Consider the following 22,875-nt stretch of genomic DNA (forward strand, 5'->3'; position numbering starts at 1 on the left):
AAAACTTACTTCTTCCTCATAATTAAAATAAAAACCCAAAGTCAGTAAATAAATACTAAGCATTTTGTCAAATTATGAAATTCAATTATGAGGTTAATGCATTTAAAGGCCTTATATAATTTACTATATATTTTCACATAAATTAAATATAAATGAAAATAAGATAAGGCCAGTCTCACTGATGTTTGCTCAGAGTCACACAGTTTTCAGTGGTAGAGCAGCTGTTGGCAGTGGCATGGGAATAATACTAGGGAAAAGGAGGTGAGACAGCCCAAGTTTAGACAAGCTGGTAAAAGTGCAAAAGAACCCTTTTTGAAATGACCCTCCAAGACAAGAGACCACTAAGGGCTGGGGAGTATGTCAGCCTAATGGGTGAATACGGAAGAGGCATGAACATAAAAAGATGTTGATAAAGAAGAGCTACCCCTAGTTAATCTGCCTTTTGATTTTGAAGCCTTGATTAATATTTAGTGTGGGCTTTAGGCTTTTCATGGTATAGAATCTTTTCCAATTCTGGCTGTGTGTCTCAGGGATCATCTAATTACACATATAGCTAACTAGGAGTTTCATTCTTACTCCTAGAAGGAAACTTGGTGACTGTTAATGAGTTACAGATAAGCTAAGTGGAAGGAGGCACATATTTTTGGACTGTCATTTACAAGTGTTTTCCTTATAAGGATTTAGATTTCTATATGATTATGAGAAGAATGAGTATAAAAATGTAAGGGATGTCTTCCTGGGTTGGGTTAGAGGTAGTAAAATATTCTCATATTTTTCTTCTAAGATTATCATAGACAAGATCAGGTAATGATAAGTGTGCCAATGGGTTTTCTGAGCACTATTCTTTAAGTGAAAGAAGGCTGTTTCAGCAAAAGCATTTAATGACAAGGAAGGTTTTTTCCCCCGTCTTTTAGAAGGCAGGAAAATTAAGCTGTTTTGTACACTCAATATTGTAGTGTCATGAATAACAGATACCTCATTGTTTTACTATGATGATGACATGAGAGGGAGTCAATGAACACAAGTTAATATAACTCAAACATTTAATTTTTTTTTGCCCAGTCAGTTCCGTTGTCTAAGCAAGATAATTGAATGAGTGCATAAAATAAATTTTCAATACTTTATGCAATCCTCTTAAGCTATTTTAATTAAAGTAAATATATGTTTTAATGTCATTAAGAATAGTCATCACTACTCAAATTTGTTGATTTAAATACTGTTATGTGATTAAAGGTAATTTAAGTTCCATGGATGAGAATTTCCACTAATATCTCACTTAACTTTCAGGTAATTTTTTTAATATCCTGGTATTAAACGAGGTGCATGAGTTTGTGGTGAAAGCTGTGCAGCAGTATTCAGAGAATGCAGCATTACAGATTGCAGCACTCAGCTGTTTAGCTCTCCTCAGTAAGTAACTTAACTAACAAGGAAATTCTTACAGGTGCATTTGATCTTGAATATTAACATTATAACAAGACAGTCATATGTGGAGAAGGAACCCTTAAATGCCTTTTCTGTCTTAATGTAACTCATTGTCCAATAGACGGTACTTTCAAGGGAACTAACAGTTGTGGTAAGTACATCCTTCCCAGTTCAGATATCAGTAAATACATCCTTGATTTAGCTTTATTATTAGCAGTTAACTTCCTTAATTAATCTTCCTCTAGCCTATTAGTTTTGTTTGGTACCCTCTTGCTCATTTGGTAATTTATCTAGATGGGATAGCAGTATGATGAAGTGTGTAATATATTAAAAAGGTCTTTTAAATAACCAGGGCCACTACTAAAGAATACCTCACTGTTGATAATGTTTCAATATACGGACTTAGAGTTGGTCATTCAAGCTGTAAGTAAGTTACATGTTTACATTTTTTCCAAGCTGAGACCATTTTCTTAAATCAAGACTTAGAGGAAAAGAATGAGAATCAGGAGAATGATGATGAAGAAGAAGATAAATTGTTTTGGCTGGAAGCCTGCTACAAAGCATTAACGTGGCATAGAAAGAACAAGCATGTGCAGGTTAGACTCTTTCATAAATTTTATAGTCTTTCAAAATTGTTTGTTCAATAATTTATTTTTTGACAGTTTTCTTTTTTTCCTTCCCTAATCCAGGAGGCTGCATGTTGGGCCCTGAATAATCTCCTTATGTACCAAAACAGTTTACATGAGAAGATTGGAGATGAAGATGGCCAGTCAGTAGTTTTGATTCTATTTGATAGAAAATTTCAGTCATATTTTTAATCAATCCACATGAAATACCATAACTGAAATTTTTATTGTTTGAAATATTTTTGATGTAGGCATTTATGTTTTAAGTGTTGCCACAAAATACTTGTGGATATATATTTTGATCCCATTGCCTTGGATAGTTAGTAAAAGGTGGTTTGTTTGAGAGTTATTACTGAGAGATTTAGAATCGAGTCATTCAGTAAATTATGAATCATCAAGAAAGAACCTTTCAATTTTCTGGCTAATCATTTAAAATGCCATATTAATTAATCTCAAGTGATAGAAATCGGAGAGCAATCTGTGACCTTTTCTGTTGTGGTTACTAGCCAGCAGGTTGTCAATATCAGGAATTAGATGTGCTTAGAAGCCTCCTATAGTGATTCCCCACTTGGTGTAGCAGTGTTGAACTCTCTTCTCTTGAGAGGGTTATTTGTAGCTGTCAGCTCTTGAGGATGCTTTCTATGGGAGCACCATTTAAACCTCGTAAGACCAGTCATCTCTCCCACAGATACACGAGTTCTGAGTATATCAGATTTGTTTCATGTCCATGAGCAACTGCTTAGATTTTTACTGTTGGCTCTGCATATCCTCTGGATTTTAAATTTTGAATGACTTACCTTGGAAATTTAAATAGTAATATTCTGCATCTCAAATCGTGACAGCCTGTCAGCAGAGTGATCTACTGCCAATCAGAAGGGAATTAATGACACAGATGCTATTTATTTAAACATCTATTTTGAATGGAAACAGTAAATTTTGAAAAATATATGTTAAACCAGCCTTCTAATCTGCTTTGAGCAATCTTTTAAAGAAATTAGGATAAGGTTGGTTCATGTTGCAGTTTATAAACTTCAGTTCATAGACACTAATTCCTCAAAATCCATAGGAGATCATTAAAATAAATACATCATTAAAACATATTTATGCTCTACATTAAAAATTTCACTTTGCTTCATTATGACTTTTAATTTTTCATTTCTTGCTTACATCATCTTCTTTTTCTCACTTAATCTTTTTACCCTTAGCACCTCTTTATATATCTGCTGAGTCTTTTATTTTCTCTGTCTACTGCTTATCTACTTTGAAGAAACAGAAATACTACTTTACTAGTAGTTCACGGATTTGAATATAACTTTTAAATACAAAACTGTTTAAGTGTAATTCACTCCTGTGAGTAGAGGTGGCATAAAATATTGTTTATCTGCCCTTATTTGTTGTTAGAGAGATTAGATAACAGTAAGTGAATATTTGAGCTAATTATTAAAGAGATTACTATTCATATTGTGGTTGAATTTGTGAAAGGTTCCCAGCTCACAGGGAAGTGATGCTCTCGATGCTGATGCATTCTTCATCAAAAGAAGTCTTCCAGGCATCTGCAAATGCATTGTCGACTCTGTTAGAACAAAATGGTAAGAGATACACCATATTTTTTAATAAAAAGAAACACGTTTTGTGGTATTTTTTAAATTATAAAAGCAATATATTGTAAAAACTTCAAATATGTAAATTATACATCTAATATATAGATATATTGATATATAGGTAAAAGGATAAAGAAGAAAATAACATTTTGATGTTCTTCTGGACTTCCATGTATGTACTTACACATGGCATATACAATATGCTTTATATTTTTTGGAGAAATGGGATCATATAATTTTTTATAAACAAATTTTACATTTCTTTTTTTGTGTTGATAAATGTAAATTCTCACATTATTGTTTTTAATGGTTGTGTAGTTTCCCAATGTATGCCTATTTCCTATTTTATAGTCCAGTTTCTTCTTGATGGACTTTTAGCTTGTGTCCAGTGGTATTTTTTTTGGATACCTATAATAATCGCCAAACGGTCACTTTTTTCCCCCAGTTTCTTTTATACACTCTTCTTGTTATTTTATTAGGAATGCAATGGGTGGAGAGATATTCACCATTATAAAATCTGCTAAAATTGTCCATTATAAAAATTAAAAAAAATAGTCCTTTACATGTAAATCTTATAGCTTTGCATTATTAAGGAGAGAAAAATGGCTGTTATACCTTTGGAAGAACACTTGAGGTTTAAAACTGAGTCTCAGGCTGCTCTGATTCCTGCCCTTATAAACAGGAAATACTGCCAGAAAATCTTGGGAGAAAATTCATCATAAAGGCATTGGGACTTGGCAGCTCTTGAAGGATATTTTTGGAGGGAGAAAAATAGAGAAAAACACTGAAAGCTTGAAAATAAGACCAGTGTTAGCATCAGCTTTTAGTAGAGAACCTGGTTAGAGTGAAAAGAATAAAGAAACCTCCTCATGCATGTTTCCTTACACTATTATTTAAGTCAAATCAAGAGAAAAATCACTTCTTTGTTTTCCTCCTTTCTCGCTCTACCTCTCTGATGGCACTGAAAAGGCCATCATAAGAGGCTTGGGCTGGCAAGAGCCCTGAGAGATAGCCAGGGGTTGCCTTCAAGGGATAATGAGTCAGAGCAGGAGTGGCAGAAAAGGAAACTGCTCTTCTTGAGTCACCCATCCTCTACTGTGCAGAGATCTGTATGGGGATCTCACTCTTGAAAATGAGCACTGGCCTTGGCTGTTTTTTGTGTGAGGCCCCTTAGAGAGGAGACAAACCCTTACCATGTACAAACCACATTGTGTTGGTGCTGTAGTTCTTAACTCCCTGGACATCTTTGATATGTCAACAAAACAACCATGATTTTGTGAGATTTAAACTGCTTCTTTTTTTTGTTGTTGTTTTTTTAAGAAAAGGATTACTTTATACATATTGACACATACATGTAAGAATCCTGGAGACATTAGCTAAAGCTACCATAGTAGTACTCATTTCTGTAATTGGTCACCAGGTCGTAGTTGGTGTGTGTGTATGTGTATATGTATATATATTTAGTTAGTTTCTGTTTTCATCTCCTCATTCCATATTTCCCATGTCCTCCGCCAGAACTTCAGTTGCTCCTGGTTCTGGAGTGACCCAAACCTTCATCCATGAAAGGTCAAAGTCCTCAGTCATACTGCTTTTTTTTGGTTGCTGTAGTTTTCTTTCTTTCTTTCTTTTGAATTTTTTAAAAATTTTTTTATTTTTATTGAAGTATAGTTGATTTACAATGTTGTGTTAGTTTCAGGTGTACAGCACAGTGATTCAGTTATACATACATATATTCTTTTTCAGATTATTTTCCCTTATAGGTGATTACAAAATATTGAGTATAGTTCCCTGTGCTATACAGTAGGTACTTGTTGGTTACTTATTTTATATATTATAGTAGTGTGTTGGTTGCTGTAGTTTTCAATTCACTTTTACTGTTGGGGATGCAGGTATCAAGAGGCTGCTAGAGATTACCTTGGATCTCAGACAGTCTTCCTCACCACCGTTGTGTAGCAGTAACCTGTCTCCCCTCGGTAACTGGATCAGTAACATCAGCCAGGAGAGTAGCTCCTTTTTTAAACTGGTGGTTCAGTTCATAAGTAGCTTAAAGTGGCCAGGTAGATGTCACATGCTCTGATTAGGTGGAACCATTGTTTCCCCTGATGAAAGCTTATCCTGCTCCATGCAAGACAGTAGTATTTAGGTTGGAAGATGTACCATTTTTACTTTTTAAAATATTTTTTCTTGTGCTTTTTTCTTCATTTTTATTGAGATATAATTGACATAAAGCATTGTATAAGTTTAAGGTGTACAGCATTATGAAATTATTAGTACAATAAGTTCAGTGAACTTCCATCATCTCATATGGATACAAAATAAAAGAAGAAAGAAATGTTTTCCTTGTGATGAGAACTCTTAGGATTAACTCTCTTAACAACTTTCATATATAACACACAGCAGTGTTACTTATATTAATCATGTTGTACATTATAGCCCTAGTATTTATTTATCTTATAAATGGGAGTTTGTACCTTTTCACCACTTTCATCCAATCCCCCCTTCCACCCCTCCCCCAGCTTTTGGTAACCACAAATTCCTCTTTTTCTATGATTCTGTTTTTGAAATATAATTGACCTGCAACACTCTGTTAGTTCCAGGTGCACAACATAGCGATTTTATATTTCTATACACTACAAAATGAGCAGCATGGTCAGCCTAGTTATCATCTGTCATTATACAAAGATATTACGTTATTATAGACTATATTTCCCATGCTATACATTCCATCCCTATGACTCCTTTATTGTGTAACAGGAAGTTTGTACCTCTTAAGTTCCCTCCCCCTCTTTCACTTATCCCCCATTGTTCTCTGCTCTGGCAACCACCATTTTGTTTGCTGTATCTATGAGTCTGTTTGTTTCATTGTTTGTTCACTTCTTTTCCTTTTTACATTCCACATATAAGTGAACTCATAGGATATTTGTCTTTCTCCTACTTATTTCACTTAGTCTAACCCCCTAGGTCCATCATGTTGCTGCAAGTGGCAAGATTTTACTTTTTTTCATGGCTCAGTAATATTCACATCTTCCATTAATGTATCTATGGGCACTTAGGTTGCTTCCATATTTTGGCTATTGTGAATAATGCTACAATGAACATAGGGGTGCATATATATATTTTCTTTTTAAAAAATTTATTGGAATATAGTTGATTTACAATGTTGTGTTAGCTTCAGGTGTACAGCAAAGTGATTCACTTTGTAATATGTAAATATTTGTATTCTTTTTTTACATTCTCCTCTGTTATAGGTTATTACAAGATACTGAGTATAGTTCCCTGTGCTATATAGTAGGTCCTTGTTGGTTATCTATTTTATATATAGTAGTGTGTATATTTTAATCCCAAACTCCCAATTTATCCCTTCCCCCCATTTGGTAACTATAAGTTTGTTTTCTGTGTCTGTGAATCTATTTCTTTTTTGTAAATAAGTTCATTTGTATAATTTTTTTTAGATTCCTCATATATAAGTGATATCATATGATATTTATCTTTCTCTGTCTGGCTTACTTCACTTAGTATGAGCATATATCTTTTCGAATTAGCGTTTTTGTTTTCTTTGGATAAATATCCAGGAGTAGAATTGCTGGATCATATGGTAGTTCTACTTTTAATTTTTTGAGGTATCTCCATACTGTTTTCCATAGTGCCTGCACCAGTTTGCATTCTACCAACAGTTCATGAGGGTTCGCTTCTCTGCACATCCTCGCCAACATTTGTTATTTGTGGTCTTTTTGATGATAGCCATTCTGATAGTTGTGAGGTGATAAATCATTATGGTTTTGATTTGCATTTCCCTGATGATTAGTAATGTTGAGCATCTTTTCCTGTGTGTGTTGGCCATCCCTAAGTCTTCTTTGAAAAATGTTTATTAGGGTCATCTGCCCATATTTTAGTCTTGTTATTTGTTTTTCTGATGTTGGGCTGTATAAGTTCTTTGTATATTTTGAACATGAACCCCTTATTAGATATATCATTTGCAAATATCTTCTCCCATTCAGTAGGTGGCCATTTCATTTTGTTGATAGTTTCCTTTACTGGGCAAAAGCTTTTTAGTTTGATGCAGTCCCATTTGTTCATTTTTACTTTTGATTCCCTTGCCTGAGGAGAGAGATCAAAAAACATATTGCTAAGATCATTGTCAAAGAGCATACTGCTTATGTTTTCTTTTAGGAGTTTTATGGTTTCAGGTCTTCCATTTAATTCTTTAATCCATTTTGAGTTTATTTTTGTATATCCTGTGAAAAGGAAGTCCAGCTTGATTCTTTTGTATGTAGTTGTCCAGTTTTCCTAACACCATTTATGGAAGAGGCTGTGTTTACCCCATTGTATATTCCTGCATCCTTTGTTGGAGAGTAAGTGAACATATAAGTGTGGGTACATTTCTGGACTCTTTAGTCTGTTCCATTGAGCTACGTGTTTGTTTGTTTGTTTGTTTTGCCAGTATCATACTGTTTTGTTTACTATTAGTTTGAAATCAGGGAGCGTGATGCCTCCAGTTTTGTTCTTCTTTTTAAGATTGTTTTGGATATTTGGTGTATTTTGTGTTTCCATAAAAATCTTAGAATGGTTTGTTCTAGTTCTGTGAAAAATGCCATTGGTATTTTGATAGGGATTGCTTTGAACCTGTAGATTGCCTGGGGTAGTTTGGTCATTTTAACAGTATTAATTCTTCCAATCTATGAGCACAGAATAGCTTTTCATTTGTTTGTGTCATCTTCATTTTCTTTCATTAGTGTCTATAGTTTTCTGAGTATAGGTCTTTTACATCTGTAGTTAGATTTATTTCTGATGCAATTGTATATGGGATTGTTTGCTTAATTTCCCTTTCTGATAGTTTGTTCTCATTGTGTGTATAAGAACACATTATATTTCTGTATTTTAATTTTGTACCTGCAACTTTACTAAGTTCATTTATTAGTTCTAATACTTTTTTGGTCGCATCTTTAGGATTTTCTTTATATATATCATGTCATCTGCAAACAGTGATGGTTTTACATTTTCCTCTCCAATTTGGATTCCCTATATTTCTTTGTCTTGTGTGGCTAGGACTTCAAATACTATATTGAATAAAATGACAAAAGTGGGCATCCTTGTCTTGTTCCTGATCTTAGAGGAAATGCTTCAGCTTTTCCCCATTGAGTATGATATTGGCTATAGGTTTTTCATGTAAGGCCATTATTATGTTGAGATATGTTCCCTCTAAACTCACTTTGTTCAGAGTTTTTATCATAAATTGATATTAAATTTTGTCAAAAGCTTTTTCTGCATCTGTTGAGGTTATCATATGCTGTTTTTTTTCTTCAGTTTGTTAGTGTGGTATATCACATTGACTGATTGGTGAATACTGAGTCATCTTTGCATCCCTGGGATAAACCGTGGTGTATGATTCCTTAAATGTACTGTTGAATTCAGTTTGCTAATATTTTGTTGAGGATTTCTGCATTTATGTTCATCAGTTATATTGGCCTGTAATTTTCTTTTGTGGTATCTTTGGTTTTTGTATCAGGGTGGTGCTGGCCTTGTAGAACAGGTTCAGAAGCATTCTTTTCCCTTCAGTTTTTTAGAATAGTTTGAGAAGTAGGGGCATTTACTCTTCTTTAAGTGTTTGGTAGAATTCATCTCTGAAGCTGTCTGGTCCTGGACTTTTGTTTGTTGGGAGTTTTTTGTTTTTGTTTATTTGTTTTTTTTACTGATTCAATTTCATTACTGGTAATCAGTCTGTTTGTATTTTCTGTTTCTTCCTGGTTCAGTCTTGGGAGATTGTACATTTCTAGGAATTTGTCCTTTTCTTCTAGGTTGTCCTTTTTATAGCCATATAATTGCAGTAATCTCTTATGATTCTTTATATTTCTTTGGTTTCGATTGTAACTTCTTTTTTATTTATGATTTTATTGATTTGGGCCAGGTTCTCTCTCTCTGTCTCTTTTTTTATTCTTGATGAGTCTGGCTAACAGTTTATCAATTATGTTTATCTTTTCAGAGTACCAGCTCTAAGTTTTATTGATCTTCTCTATTGAATTTTTAGTCTCTGTTTCATTTATTTCTTCTCTGATCTTTATGATTTCTTTCCTTCTACTAATTTTGGGTTTTGTTCTTCTTTTTGTGGTCCTTTAGATATAAGGTTAGGTTGTTTATTTGAGATTTTTCTTGTTTTGTGAGGTATGCTTGTATTGCTATATAATTCCCTTTTAGAACTACTTCTGCTTGCATCCCATAGAATTTGGGTTCTTTTCTTTGTGTTTTCATTTATTTCCAGGTATTTTTAAAATTTCTGCTTTGATTTCTTCAGTGACCCATTGGTTGTTTAGTACATATTGTTTAGCCTGCACATATTTGTGTTTTTTTGCAGTTTTTTTCTTCAAGTTTATTTCTAGTCCTATAGCATTACGGTAGGAAAAGATGCTTGATATGATATCAGTCTTTTTAAATTTATTGAGACTTGTTTTGTGGCCTAGCCTGTGATCTGTCCTGGAAAATGTTCCATGTGCACTTGAAAGAAATATGTATTTTGCTGCTTTTGGATAGAGAGTGATATATATCCACACACACACACACACACACACACACACACACACACATATCTATTAAGTCCATCAGATTCATTGTGTCTTTTAAGGCCAGTGTTTTCATATTGATTTTCTGTCTGAATGACCTGTCCATTGATGTAAATTGAGTGTTAAAGTTCCCTAGTATTATTGTGTTGCTGTCAATTTCTTTCTGTATGTTTGTTAATATTTGCTTTATGTATTCAGGTGTTCCTATGTTGTGTGCATATGTATTTATAATTGTTATATCTTCTTGCTGGATTGATCCCTTTATCACTATGTAATGTCCTTTCTTGTCATTTGTTACAGTCTTTGTTTAAAGTCTATTTTGTCTGATATAAGTATTGCTACCCCAGCTTTCTTTTCTTTCCCATTTGCATGGAATACCTGTTTTCATCCCCTCACTTTCAGTCTGTTTGTGTCTTTAGATCTGAAGTGAGTCTCTTGTAGGTAGCATATAGGTAGATTTTGTTTTATTATCCGTTCAGATACTCTATGTCTTTTGGTTGGAACATTTAGTCCCTTTACATTTTAAGTAATTACTTATGGTGTGTGCTTATTGCTGTTTGTTTATGGGTGCTTTTTTTTGTAGTTCTTTTTTGTTCCTTTTTCTTTTGTTCCTTTCTCTTATGATTTGATGACTATCCTTTAGTTTTATGTTTGGATTATTTTCTTTTTTTCAGTATGTATCTATTGTAGATTTTTGGTTCGTGGTTACTGTGAGGGGTGTGTGTGTGTGTATAAAATTATTTTAAGTTGATCTCTTAACTTTTAATTTCTAATTTATTGATCAAATATGGATTTATTTTGTTATTATGAGTATATATTCCTATATATATTATAGATATATATACAGACACACACATACACACATATAAAACATTAATCTGTTGTATTTTTCTTTTTTCCAATGTTACTTTCTTGAGAAGATGATCTCTTAACTTTGAAAGCATTTTAATATCCCTGCATTTTTACTACTCTCTCCACATTCAGTGTTTTTTACATAATATTTGGCATCTTTTTGTTTTGTAAGAATCCCTTACCTACTTACTGTGGGCATAGATGATTTTACTACTTTTTTCTTTTAACCTTCCTACTAGTTTTATAAGTGGTTGATCTACTACCTTTACTTTATTTGCCTTTACCAATGAGATTTGTCCTTTCATAAATTTTATTTTTCTAGTTGTGGTCTTCTTTTTTCCGCCAGAGACATCTCTTTAACATTTCTTGTACAGCATAGTGGTGCTGAACTCTTAGCTTTTGCTAGTCTGTAAAACTCTATCTCTCCTTCAAATGAATGATAGCCTTGCTGGGTAGAGTATTTTTTCCTTTTATCATTTTGAATATATCCTGCTACTCCCTTCTGTTCTGCAGAATTTAAGCTGACAGTCTTATGGGAGTTCCTTTGTATATAACTAGTTGCTTCTCTTTTGCTTTAATATTCTCTCCTTATCTTCAATTTTTTCCATTTTAATTACAATATGTCTTTTTATGGACCTCGATCTGTTGATCTTGTTTGGGACTCTCTGTGCTTTCTGGACCTGGATATCTATTCCTTTCCCAGTTTAGGGAAGTTTTCAGCTATTGTCACTTCAAATAATTTCTCTGCCATTTTCTCTCTCTCTTCTCCTTCTGGGGTCTCTATATGAGAATGTTAGTGTGCTTGATGTTGTCTCAGAGTTCTCTTAAATTGAACTCATATTTTACAGGGGTTTTTTTCCTTTTTTTTTTTTTTTTTTTTGTTCAGCTTGTGTTATTTTTCACTACACTGTTTTCCAGTTCACTGATCTATTCCTCTGTATCATCTAATCTACTGTTGAATCCTTGTAGTGTAATTTTCATTTCAATTTTTGTATTCTTCATCTCTTTAATTCTTTATATTTTCTAACTCTTTGTTAAACTCACTGTGCTCATCCTTCTCCTGAGTTTGTTGAGCATCTTTTTTTTTTGCGGTACGTGGGCCTCTCACTGTTGTAGCCTCTCCTGTTGTGGAGCACAGGCCCCAGATGCACAGGCTCAGCTTCCATGGCTCACGGGCCCAGCCACTCCGCGGCATGTGGGATCTTCCCGGACCGGGGCACGAACCTGTGTCCCTTGCATTGGCAGGCAGACTCTCAACCACTGTGCCACCAGGGAAGCCCTGTTGAGCATCTTTTTGATCATTACCTTGAATGCTTTATCTGGTAGATTGCATATCTCCACTTGGCTTAATTCTTCTGAGATTTTATCTTGTTCCTTCATTTCGAACACATTCCTTTGTTGTCTCATTTTGCCTAATTTTTTGTTTTTATTTGTATGTTTAGGTGGGTTGATTGTTTCCTGATCTTGGAGAAGTGTCCTTATGTAGGAACATATTATTAGATCTAGGAGTACACTCCCCTCTGGTTAACAGAGTATATCTTCTAGGGGTGCCCCCTGTGTGTTCTGAGTGGGCTCTTCTGTTGTGGTGAGTCCAACTACTATGGGTGCTCAGGTAGGTGGGGCCAGTTTCTGGCTGGTTGGCCGCCTGAACCTCCTATGCAGAGGCTGCAGGTCCCTGGTGGCCAAGGCTGGGTCATGGCATGGCTGATTGCACAGTCTGGGGATTTCTGGGACTGGTTCTAGCCCACTGGTGGGGAGTCCTGGGTCCTGGCAGGCTGACTTCAGGCCTGGGAGGTCTTGGGGCAGTTGACTGCAGAGCTTAGGGTTTTGGAGCTGGTGCCGACCTGCTGGTTGGCAGTGCCAGGTCCCTGGGTGGCTGGCTGTGCACCTGAGAATCCCGTGGCAGCTGACTATGGGCCTGAGGGGTTCCCAGGACTAGTGCCAACCTGCTGATAGGTGCAGCTGAATCCTAGTGCTAATTGGCTAGATGGAGAACTCCAAAATGGTACTTGTCAGCACCAATGTCCTCGTGGTAGAATATGCTACCCAAAATGGCTGTCAGCAGCATCTTTGTGCCCAGGGGGAGTCGCAGTTACCTTCTGCCTCTCTGGGAGACTCTCCAAGATGAGCAAGTGGGTCTGATCCAGGCTCTTTTCAACTTACTGTGTGCTGGGTCTCCAAGTGTGTGAGACTTCGCATGCACTCTTTAAGGATGGAATCTGTGTTTCCTACAGCCCTCTTACTCTCCCACTATACAAGCCCCAGTGGCTTTCAAAGCCTGATGTTCTGGGGGCTCATCTTCCCAGTGCAGTACCCCCAGGCTGGAGAGACCAATGAGGGGCTTGGACCTCTTGCTCCATGAGGAGAACCTCTGCAATTGTGATTATCCTCCTGTTTGTTGGTCCCTTATCCGGGAGTGTGGGTCTTGACTACATCACATTCTACACCCCTCCTGTCATCTCATTGTGGTTCTTCTTTTATGTCTTTAGTTGTGGAATATCTTTTCTGCTAGTCTTCAGATCATTCTCATAGATAGTTGCTCTGTAAATAGTTGTAATTTTGGTATGCCCATGGGAGGAGGTGAGCTCAGGGTCTTCCCTGGGAAGAATCTTGATCTCTGCAATTTTTTTTTTTTTTTTTTTGCGATACATGGGCCTCTCACTGCCATGGCCTTTCCTGTTGCAGAGCACAGGCTCTGGACACGCAGGCCCAGCCGCTCCGTGGCATATGGGATCTTCCCAGACCGGGGCACGAACCCATGTCCTCTGCGTCGGCAGGCGGACACCCAACCACTGCGCCACCAGGGAAGCCCTGATCTCTGCAATTTTGATCAGTCCTTGGGCTGATTCTTATTATGGTGTCTCAGGATTAGTTACATTTGGAGTTAACCTTGGTTTCTTTGTTCAGAATCAGTCCTCTGCTCTTTCTGCTTTCTTACTTCTTTGTTCTTGGTCACTTGCCATGTTAACTTTCCTCAGATCCCTTTGTATAGTCCTTGGAGTTCTGCCTTATGAGAGTATTAAGAACTTAAGTAGCTTGTTCACCAATCTCCATGGGCAACTTGTCATTGAAACACACTTGGGAACATTGCATGTGTAGGGCTGGGTATAGTTTTCTAGAAAAAATGACTGGATTCTTGGCCAGAAAAACTGGGTTTTGTGATGGTGCTAACCAGGTGAAGGTTCAAGCATCTTGTGTAACATTTTCTTCATTTAATTAATTAATCAAATTAATATTTATTGAACCTTAGGCACTTGAGACACAGCAGATAAATAGAAATCCCAGGCTCATGAAGCTTACACTCTAGTGGGGAAGATAAATAAAAAGGCTAATTGGCATATATGATATGTGAGGTAACTAAGAAAAAAATACGAAGCAAAGAAGGAGTATACATATTCGGGTTCAGAGGTGATGAAATTGTGACTTTCCTCACTTTCCTCACTGCCTATTGAGGAAAGAAGGTGACTATTGAAGTGAAGGCCTGGAGGGAGTTTTGCATATTGTTATTGGTCTTGTAAAGCAGATAATTTTTTGCTAAAATGGAGTGGAAGAAGTCATGAGTATTGTGTAGATAGCTGGTAGATGAGATAAGGTGTGTAAAGTCTTCTATAAACTCTAAAGTGACTCCATACTATAATTTTTTCTCCAACGTGTACTGTATGATGGAATTTCTACTCTTAATTTTCAAGTCTCAAATTGAGTTAATGTCCAAGACAGTGATCATTATAGTGTGGTCTCTGGACCAGAAACATCATTTGGGAACTTGTTAAAAATGTAATTTCTAGGGTGCCATATAGACCCAATGAATCATAAACTCTGTAGGTGGAACCCAGCAATCTGTTTTAACAAGTCACCCAGGGGATTCTCATGTACTCTGAAGTGTGGGAACTGCTGGTCTAGAATAAGTTCTATAATTTAAAGTATTTCCTTGGTTGGAATTTAGTCATTTTAGGAGGGGCTATTAAAACTTCTGATCTGACTGAGCAAAACAACCAAATTCTTTTTTAAATTAATTAATTAAAATCATTAAAAATTTTTTATTGGGCTAAGATTAGTTTATAACATTATAAGTTTCATGTATGCAACATTATCTTTCTACTTCTGTATATACTACAGTGTGCTCACCACCAAAAATGTAGTTTCTATCCATCATCCCCTTTATACATTTCACACTCCCTGGCCCCTCTCCCCTCTGGTAACCACTAGTACTCTGTTTTTGTTTCGTTTGTTCATTTATTTATTTTTTTATATTCCACGTGTGAGTGAAATCATACAGTATTTGTCTTTCTCCATCTGACTTATTTCACTTAGCATAATACCTCCAAGGTCCATCCATGTTGGTGCAAATGACAAGATTTCATCTTTTTTTATGACTGAGTAGTATTCCACCATATATGTATGTCATATCTTCTTTATGCATTCATTGGTTGATGGGCACTTAGGTTGTTTCCATACCTTGGATATTATAAATAATGCTGTGAAGAACGTAGGGGTGCATATATCTTTTCAGATTAGTGGAGTTTCACATTTTTTGGATAAATATCCAGAAGTGGGATACCTGGATCATATGATAGTTCTATTCTTAATTTTTTTGAGGAATCTCCATACTTTTTTCCATAGTGGCTCTACCATTTTACATTCTCTTTTATCCACATCCTCACCAACACTTGAATAACCAACTTCTTATTATATTTTAATGTGTGCTATTCAGGATTTCTTTAAAAGGTGTTAGTTTTCAGATTTTTGCCAGTAATTTAGAATGCATATATCACTTCCACTTATTTCTGAGTTTTGTCTGATCTTTTCTTTTTTTCTCAATTTGAGATGCATATCTTATTTTTTCAAAATAGTACTTAAAGCTTTAAAAGTTTCATTTCCTGCCACCTTCAAAGTGTTGAAATATAGTGTATAACGTTGGAATTGATATTTATATAGAGGTTTCAAGGTAAGTGATATTTATATAGAAACTTTAAGACAATGTGGAAACTTTAAGACACTGGATTTGCATTTGGTGAAGCAAGTTTATTATGAAGAGGAAAATTAATTTGTAATAATTATTGCTGGGATATAATTACTTTTCGACATATAATATGCAATCAGTTTTAAAGCAATCTATGTGTTTCTTAAGCTTTGGCATTATTCTGTGAAAGTATGTAATTATTTTTGTTCTCTATCAGTGCTTTTCATCACTTTGCATATCATGGCACACATAGAAATGATAATGTTTGTACAGTCCACTGGGGTAAATGGAGAAGGTAGCTCAAGGCTGAGGGCAACCCAGCCTGGTTTCAGCCCCACTTCCCGCATCCCCGAAGAGCCAATAGAATGCTCAGTATCTTCACACGTCTATAACTTATTCCCAACTCACTAGTGAGCCTTAGCTCTATATAAGTATGGTTATTTTAGGAAGTTGTTTTAAATATTAGAATGAAATTTAACTTTCATTCTTATTTTGGAGGACATTATTTTAAAATGCATTTCTGCAAAAAATACTCTTTTCATGTGGATGATGGTTACATTCCACTAGTTTACTCTGTGAATGAGACTTTAATACTAAAACCTCAACAAATGGTTAATAAATGTGTAAAAATTAGAAATGGTATATATTTCAAATTAAAAAAATTAATGATCTTTAAGTTGCCAATGAAATATAAATTAAATATGTATTTTTAATACCTTCCTATGAATTTGGATTATTTTAATAGTATGTGTCTTTTTGCAAGATTATGAGAATGTGCTTTCATTTATACAAGTAACATTTAAAAAATCTTGTAGTTAATTTTAGAAAGATCCTGTTATCAAAAGGAATATATCTGAATGTATTGGAGTTAATGCAGAAGCATATACATTCTCCTGAAGTGGCTGAAAGTGGCTGTAAAATGCTAAATCATCTTTTTGAAGGAAGGTAATACATATTTCTGAATTTATGTAGACTATATTAATTGGACCAGGTAGAATATCAATATTTTGAGCATAATTTTAAGAATAAAAGGAAAAACAAGGCATTTGAAGAGTGAAACATTTTGCAATATAATTTCATGTCAGTGATACATAGACTTATTTTACCTACATATTGAAAGGGATGATAAAGTAGAAATACGTTGAAGGTTTACTTTTGTGCTTAATGCTTGGTGTTGACTATGTTTTGAAAAATGGCAATTATATAGAACATAACCTTAAACAGTTTTTCAGATTATTGTGTTATGTGAAAGGTATAAAAGATAAAATCAGGATATGGCTTCTAATTGTTATTTTTAAGTTTACCTTAAATTGTGATTTTTATGGTCCTGGCAGTGTGTGAACCTTTATATATGAGGCAAAAATGCAGTGGAATAACTGACAGTTTAAGATTTTGTACATTCTGGGCAATTAATGTTTCTGGCTGTTTTCTCATATATTAAATGTGTAAATTTCCAGTCCTGGGGATTCAAAGTTAACTATGACAGTGTGCCTGCCCTTAAAAATCTCCCTGTCTAGTTGGGGAGACTAATTTATAAACAGATAATTACAATACAGTGTGATAATTCAATGGCAGGATGTGTAAAATCATAGGGTCTTGGTGAACCAAGCTAGGGCGACAAAAGGAGAGAGGCTACAAAGAGGGGATGTGTTTAACCTGGGACTTTAAAGTGGAAAAAAGGGACTATATGTCAGTAACCACAGACCCACGAGAAGTGAGGACACAGTTATGATATGCGGAAGTTTTAGTCAGTAGGGCACTGTGTAAAGCAAGGGCTGCCTCTATTACAGTTTGTAGGACCTACTGAAATCTACATTTATTTATATGTAAAAGAAAGTATAGCCAAAATACCTTAGAGACACCAAGACTTAATGCAAAAAATAATTAAGAATACCATATAAGAAGTCTAGTGGTGTTAATCTGGAAGAGGCAGGTAGTTATACAATAAACAGCTCTCTGGACTTGGCAGTCAGAGTTTGCATTCCAGCTCTGGCTCTGTCACATTCCAGTGATAGGACCTTGATGTTTAACCTCTGTCAGCCTAAATTCTGTACCTGGAAAATGCAAATAATAACACCTACTTTCCAGCTTGCTGCCAGTGACCCATGTATAGATCAGAAGGAAGTTGTTCTGGGAAACTAAATAAAAGAATTCCCAGTTTACTGTAAATTTAACTTCTTGATGTCAAAGTTTAACTAAATTAGAATTTAAATTGTGTATGCTCATACTGCCGAATTCACATCAGCCTTTTCTGATAAAATAGTTCTGTTTTCTCGTACTTGTTTCAGATTGGTGTTTGTATTGGAATCAGGTTGTACTCTTAATAAGCATTTCAATATTTTATCTCTAGTAACACTTCCCTGGATACAATGGCAGCAGTGGCCCGCAAAATAATAACAGTTATGAGAAGTCATGAGACGTCAGTATCAGTGCAGCTGGAGGCACTTCGAGCTATTTTACATTTTATAGTTCCAGGTAAGTTACATAATTGATTGTGGGAAGAGATGTCATTTTAAGTGGATTTTTTGACTTTTCATGAAATATCAACTTTCTAGGCAAAAATTAAAGGACCAGTTTCTGCCAACCAAATGTAATCTTTTCACTAGCCCAAAAATTAAAATAGAGGGAAAATGATGATGTGGAAGAGTCAGATAAATTTAGATTAAAATTTAATAAGAAACATCAATAATTTATTTCCAGAAAAAATAACTGCAACATAGTGTGGAGCTTTACCTCCAAGGAGAGTGTCATCTCTGCTATTTCTTTTCTATTTCTGTTGACCTTACCAAGTCCAAGTTTTTTTTTTGTTTTTTTCCTGTCTGAATTATAATAATACCCAACTAATTTTCACACTTCCTCTTTTGCCTCTTTCCAGTCCTTCTTTTACTCTGCGGTTGAATTAATCTTTCTCAAATATAACCATGTAGCTTTTACTCATGAGCCACAATAGTGTCAATCCTCCCCACATTTACTTCCTGCTTACATCTGTTATGACCTTATTTGTCCTCCAAAGCCCATTTAAAACAACTGCTCCCCCATTCATTCAGCACATAGTTATTAAGTGCCTCTTATGTTCTATATATTGTGATGACTGCAAAGGTCTGAAAGACAAGTAAAACAAGACATGACTGTACTATTTATAGGAGCCTAGAGGTAGACAGATAGTTAATTACCAGACAGTTGCGAGGAGCTATTATAGATATATGTATTATAAAAGGCTATAAGAGTATTGATAGAGGCACAGATAATTTATTCAAAAGAGTAGGCCAGAGATTGTGATATTTGAACCTGACGGGTGAATAAGGCTGACCTGGTAAAAAAGCCAGGAAGGACATTTCAAGCAGAAAGAGAAAGTGCTCATGGTGTGGGGTGAGTGGAGCATGGTATGTGAGGAAAGCAGTCCTGGGGATAAATGTGGAAGGACAGGAAGAGGCTGAGAGGGAAGGGCCTTGAACACAACACTGAGCAATTTGTGCTTTTTTTTAGCACATGTCAATTCAAATTTATTTAAGGTGTTTCAAAATTGCAGTGTCATAACCAAATCTGCAATTTATAACAGTAGCACAGTGGTGTGGATAATGATTGACGGGAGGGGAACCTCCTGCAGGGAGATTAGGCTGGAGGCTGTGATAGGTGAGACATGGTGGGGGCCCAGCAAAGAAAACAGAGGAGAGGATGGATGTGGGAGATGTTTAGGAGGTACATTTGGCGTGATTTTCTGACTACTGATTATCAGGGATGTTATTATTATTTTGCTCTGTAAAAGTCCCAATTCTTTTGAAGCCCATTTTTTTTGGTCCTTTTTAAATGAAATCTTCCTAAATCTACCATTATCTGTAGTCATATTGGTATTTTATGTTTCTGAGTATAAGAGTATTCTCTGTATAAGAGTATAGATTTTTTCAAGGAGAGGGCTTTCTTTAGTCATGCCTTTTTTTTTTTTTAACCCCCTGGTAACTTGAACAAATATAGCTATTCAATAAATTTTGAATTGAATCATGATGTCCCATTCATAGTTGTCACACAACTTTAGAGATATAATTTAACAGACATAGTGTTGCTTGAAAATATTATTGTGAATTTTTTTAAACTTTGTAGATTGTAAAAAACAAAACAAAATCCTTTTGATTACCCTTAAAGGTGTCAACCTTCTTCTTTTGAGAGTGGATTTGAGTTTTAAAGATAACCAAAAGACATTATGAATCATCTGTTAGTTAATAACATTCTTTTAGTTCAAAAATAAGTTTTGAATGTAGAATTTCTTTTCTTTTATTGTTCTGAGATTGAGCCTGAAGTGACATTGATAGTCAATAATAATTTAGATGTATGAAATGATGTATTTAAAAGTTTTTTTTTATAATAATGTTTAGGTGTATTAAACAGGTGCCCTTGAAAATAATTTTATAACTTTATGGTGGTACTTTATGTATGGAAACATATTAATAGACATATTTTATAAGCATATCAACATATAAATACATTTCTCTATTAGGTAAAGGCTTAACCATCTACTTCACTCTATGCTAACCTACTATATTACCATACCATACCACACAATACCATACTCTACCATGCTGTAACTGTACCATACTATACTTTATCATTCTATATTATATCATTCTGTATGTCAGTGAGTAACTATAATATCAGTATGCCAGTAGTTTTGAGGTTTAATATGATTCTCAGGTTTTGACATGCTGAAGTAGGTACTTATGTTTAGATGTACATGTATTAATTTTATTAACTAGACCACATTCAGATTATTAATTGTAACAAAGATGTGCATTATAGCAAATATGTATAATTTAATTCAGGGCCACATATTGCAGCTAGTATTATGTCTCTTAAGTTTCTTTCAATCTGGTACTGTTCACTTCCTCCTCTTTTTTATAACAATAACTTATTGAAGTGATTGAGCCTGTTGCTTTAAAAAATAATAATAAAGACCTATTTATTTTAATAAAATATCATTTGACTTGTTCTTTCTTGATTTAGTGTCAGTTCTAGAGGAAAAAATTATTTAGGAAAGGACATATGCATATTGGGAAGTGTATAGAGGAAAGTGATTATGAATATAAAACCACATCCTTAAGAACAGTAAGAGAAGCTGAATTTGTTTAATTTGGAGAGATAATGCAGGAGGTTATGAAAGCTATTAAAATTCACTCATTTATAGTTAGTAACAAATGTGTAAGGCATTATTCAAAGTACTTTATGTATATAAACTTTAAAAATTCTTGTAGCAACCCATAAGGCAGATTCTACTTTTCCACCCCATATCACAGATGATGAAACTGAGGCATAAGATATAGAGATTTTAAGGTCACAGCTTATGTAACGGAGCCAGGTTTTCACCCTGTGCAGCCTGAATCAGAGTGGGTGCTTTTTAAAGACACATTTGTGCAATAAGTGTATGTGGAACAACTTATACCTAAAGTACTCTGCTTGGAACTCTTGGTAACCTGGAGATGATTAGGTTATGGATCCTGCCTTCAAAAAGTTTGCAGTTCAAACAATTTAAAGGACTATTATGTGGAAAGGAAATTATATCCATTCTGGATAGTAGAACCTCAAGTGATATAACAAAGACCAGAGATGAACTTTTGGGAATATTCATTTGGTCTTAACATAAGAAAGACATTTAGTAAGTCTCCTTACATATGGCATGAAGATTTTACTTCTCAACAGGACTGCTTTTAATGGTCACATCTGCTTGTGATGTAATGGGTAGCTTCAGCAATTAATGTGATCTTGGTCACTGAAAATGAGACACTGAGAGTTTAAGTAACTTATCGAAGGTCATACAGCTGTAGTGAATGTCAGGACCTGTTTGAATAAATTTTAAAATGAAGACTGAAAGTTCTAGGAGGGTGAAAATCATGCCTGTCATATTCACTGTGGTATTCTCAGCATGTAGCAAAATCCCTTGCATGTAGTTGGCATTCAAATGTTTGTTAAGTAAATGAAAAGTTATATGCAGTCAACTTATAGTTTGTGTTAATACAAATTATTGAAGTGAAAGGTTCGAAGGATTGTTTATTAATAATTATTTCTATAGTCATAGGTTTTAGAAACGTTATTTATTCATAATAATTTTACTTATATGTTCTATTGTATAACCAATATGTTTTGACTTCCTGTTTTTCCAGCAGTTTTGGGTTAGTTCAGCTACACTGTAACTGAATAAGGAATATGTTTTCTTTAAGTTACTTAATACTTTTATACAGCCTTAGAGGATTTTTAATAAAACTATATGCTCTTTACCATTATAATGCTGAAACTAAAAACTTTTCTTTTCCCACTGTTATTCCAGCTGCTCTTTTATGTCTACATTTCATGTCTGACCTTTTTATGTTGTAGTCCAAATAACTTTGATCTTTTCTCAAGTTGTCCATTGTTGCATAAAAATCTTCTAGCTTCTTGTAATGAGTACAGCCTATTCATACAAAAAAGAGATTGTTTGTTCCAGAAAATTCCTCCACCATAGTAACTTCTTGCTACTTTAAATTCAGTGAACATCCGCACACACTGTATTTATTTTACATTCAGTGATGAACTGTTTTTAGAAATTTCTTAAAGCTAAGAGTTATTTCTTTGGTAAGGAACCATGGATTAGAAAAAGGTATAAAATATATATGTATTGTTGGGTTAATTATAATCATTCCTAATAAGTGACAATCTATTCAGCCCAAATCTTTATGAGAAAAACATTTGTTTATTTGTTTATTTTTGCATTTAGGCATCCCAGAAGAATCCAGGGAAGATACTGAATATCAGCATAAGCTAAATATGGTTAAAAAACAGTGTTTCAGGAATGATATTCACAAATTGGTCCTAGCGGCTTTGAACAGGGTATGTAT

General features: G+C 34.7%; 1 protein-coding gene across 9 annotated transcripts in view; it reads left to right on the forward strand.

Moving 5' to 3' along the window:
* Positions 1–22,875, forward strand: part of LRRK2 (leucine rich repeat kinase 2) — a 150,738-nt gene that overhangs the window by 20,795 nt on the left and 107,068 nt on the right. For all 9 annotated transcript variants that reach the window (XM_089920545.1, XM_089920536.1, XM_089920537.1 and 6 more), the window contains 7 exons: positions 1,288–1,407; positions 1,879–2,018; positions 2,112–2,191; positions 3,531–3,637; positions 16,831–16,960; positions 18,366–18,490; positions 22,755–22,867. In XM_089920545.1, the coding sequence (XP_089776671.1) occupies positions 1,288–1,407; positions 1,879–2,018; positions 2,112–2,191; positions 3,531–3,637; positions 16,831–16,960; positions 18,366–18,490; positions 22,755–22,867 (815 nt within the window). The remainder of the gene's footprint in view (positions 1–1,287; positions 1,408–1,878; positions 2,019–2,111; positions 2,192–3,530; positions 3,638–16,830; positions 16,961–18,365; positions 18,491–22,754; positions 22,868–22,875) is intronic.

The sequence above is a fragment of the Delphinapterus leucas genome, chromosome 11 (assembly GCF_059928025.1).
Source record: "Delphinapterus leucas isolate spDelLeu-1000000601 "Yukka" chromosome 11, BTC_Dleu_Yukka2, whole genome shotgun sequence".
Lineage (NCBI taxonomy): Eukaryota > Metazoa > Chordata > Mammalia > Artiodactyla > Monodontidae > Delphinapterus > Delphinapterus leucas.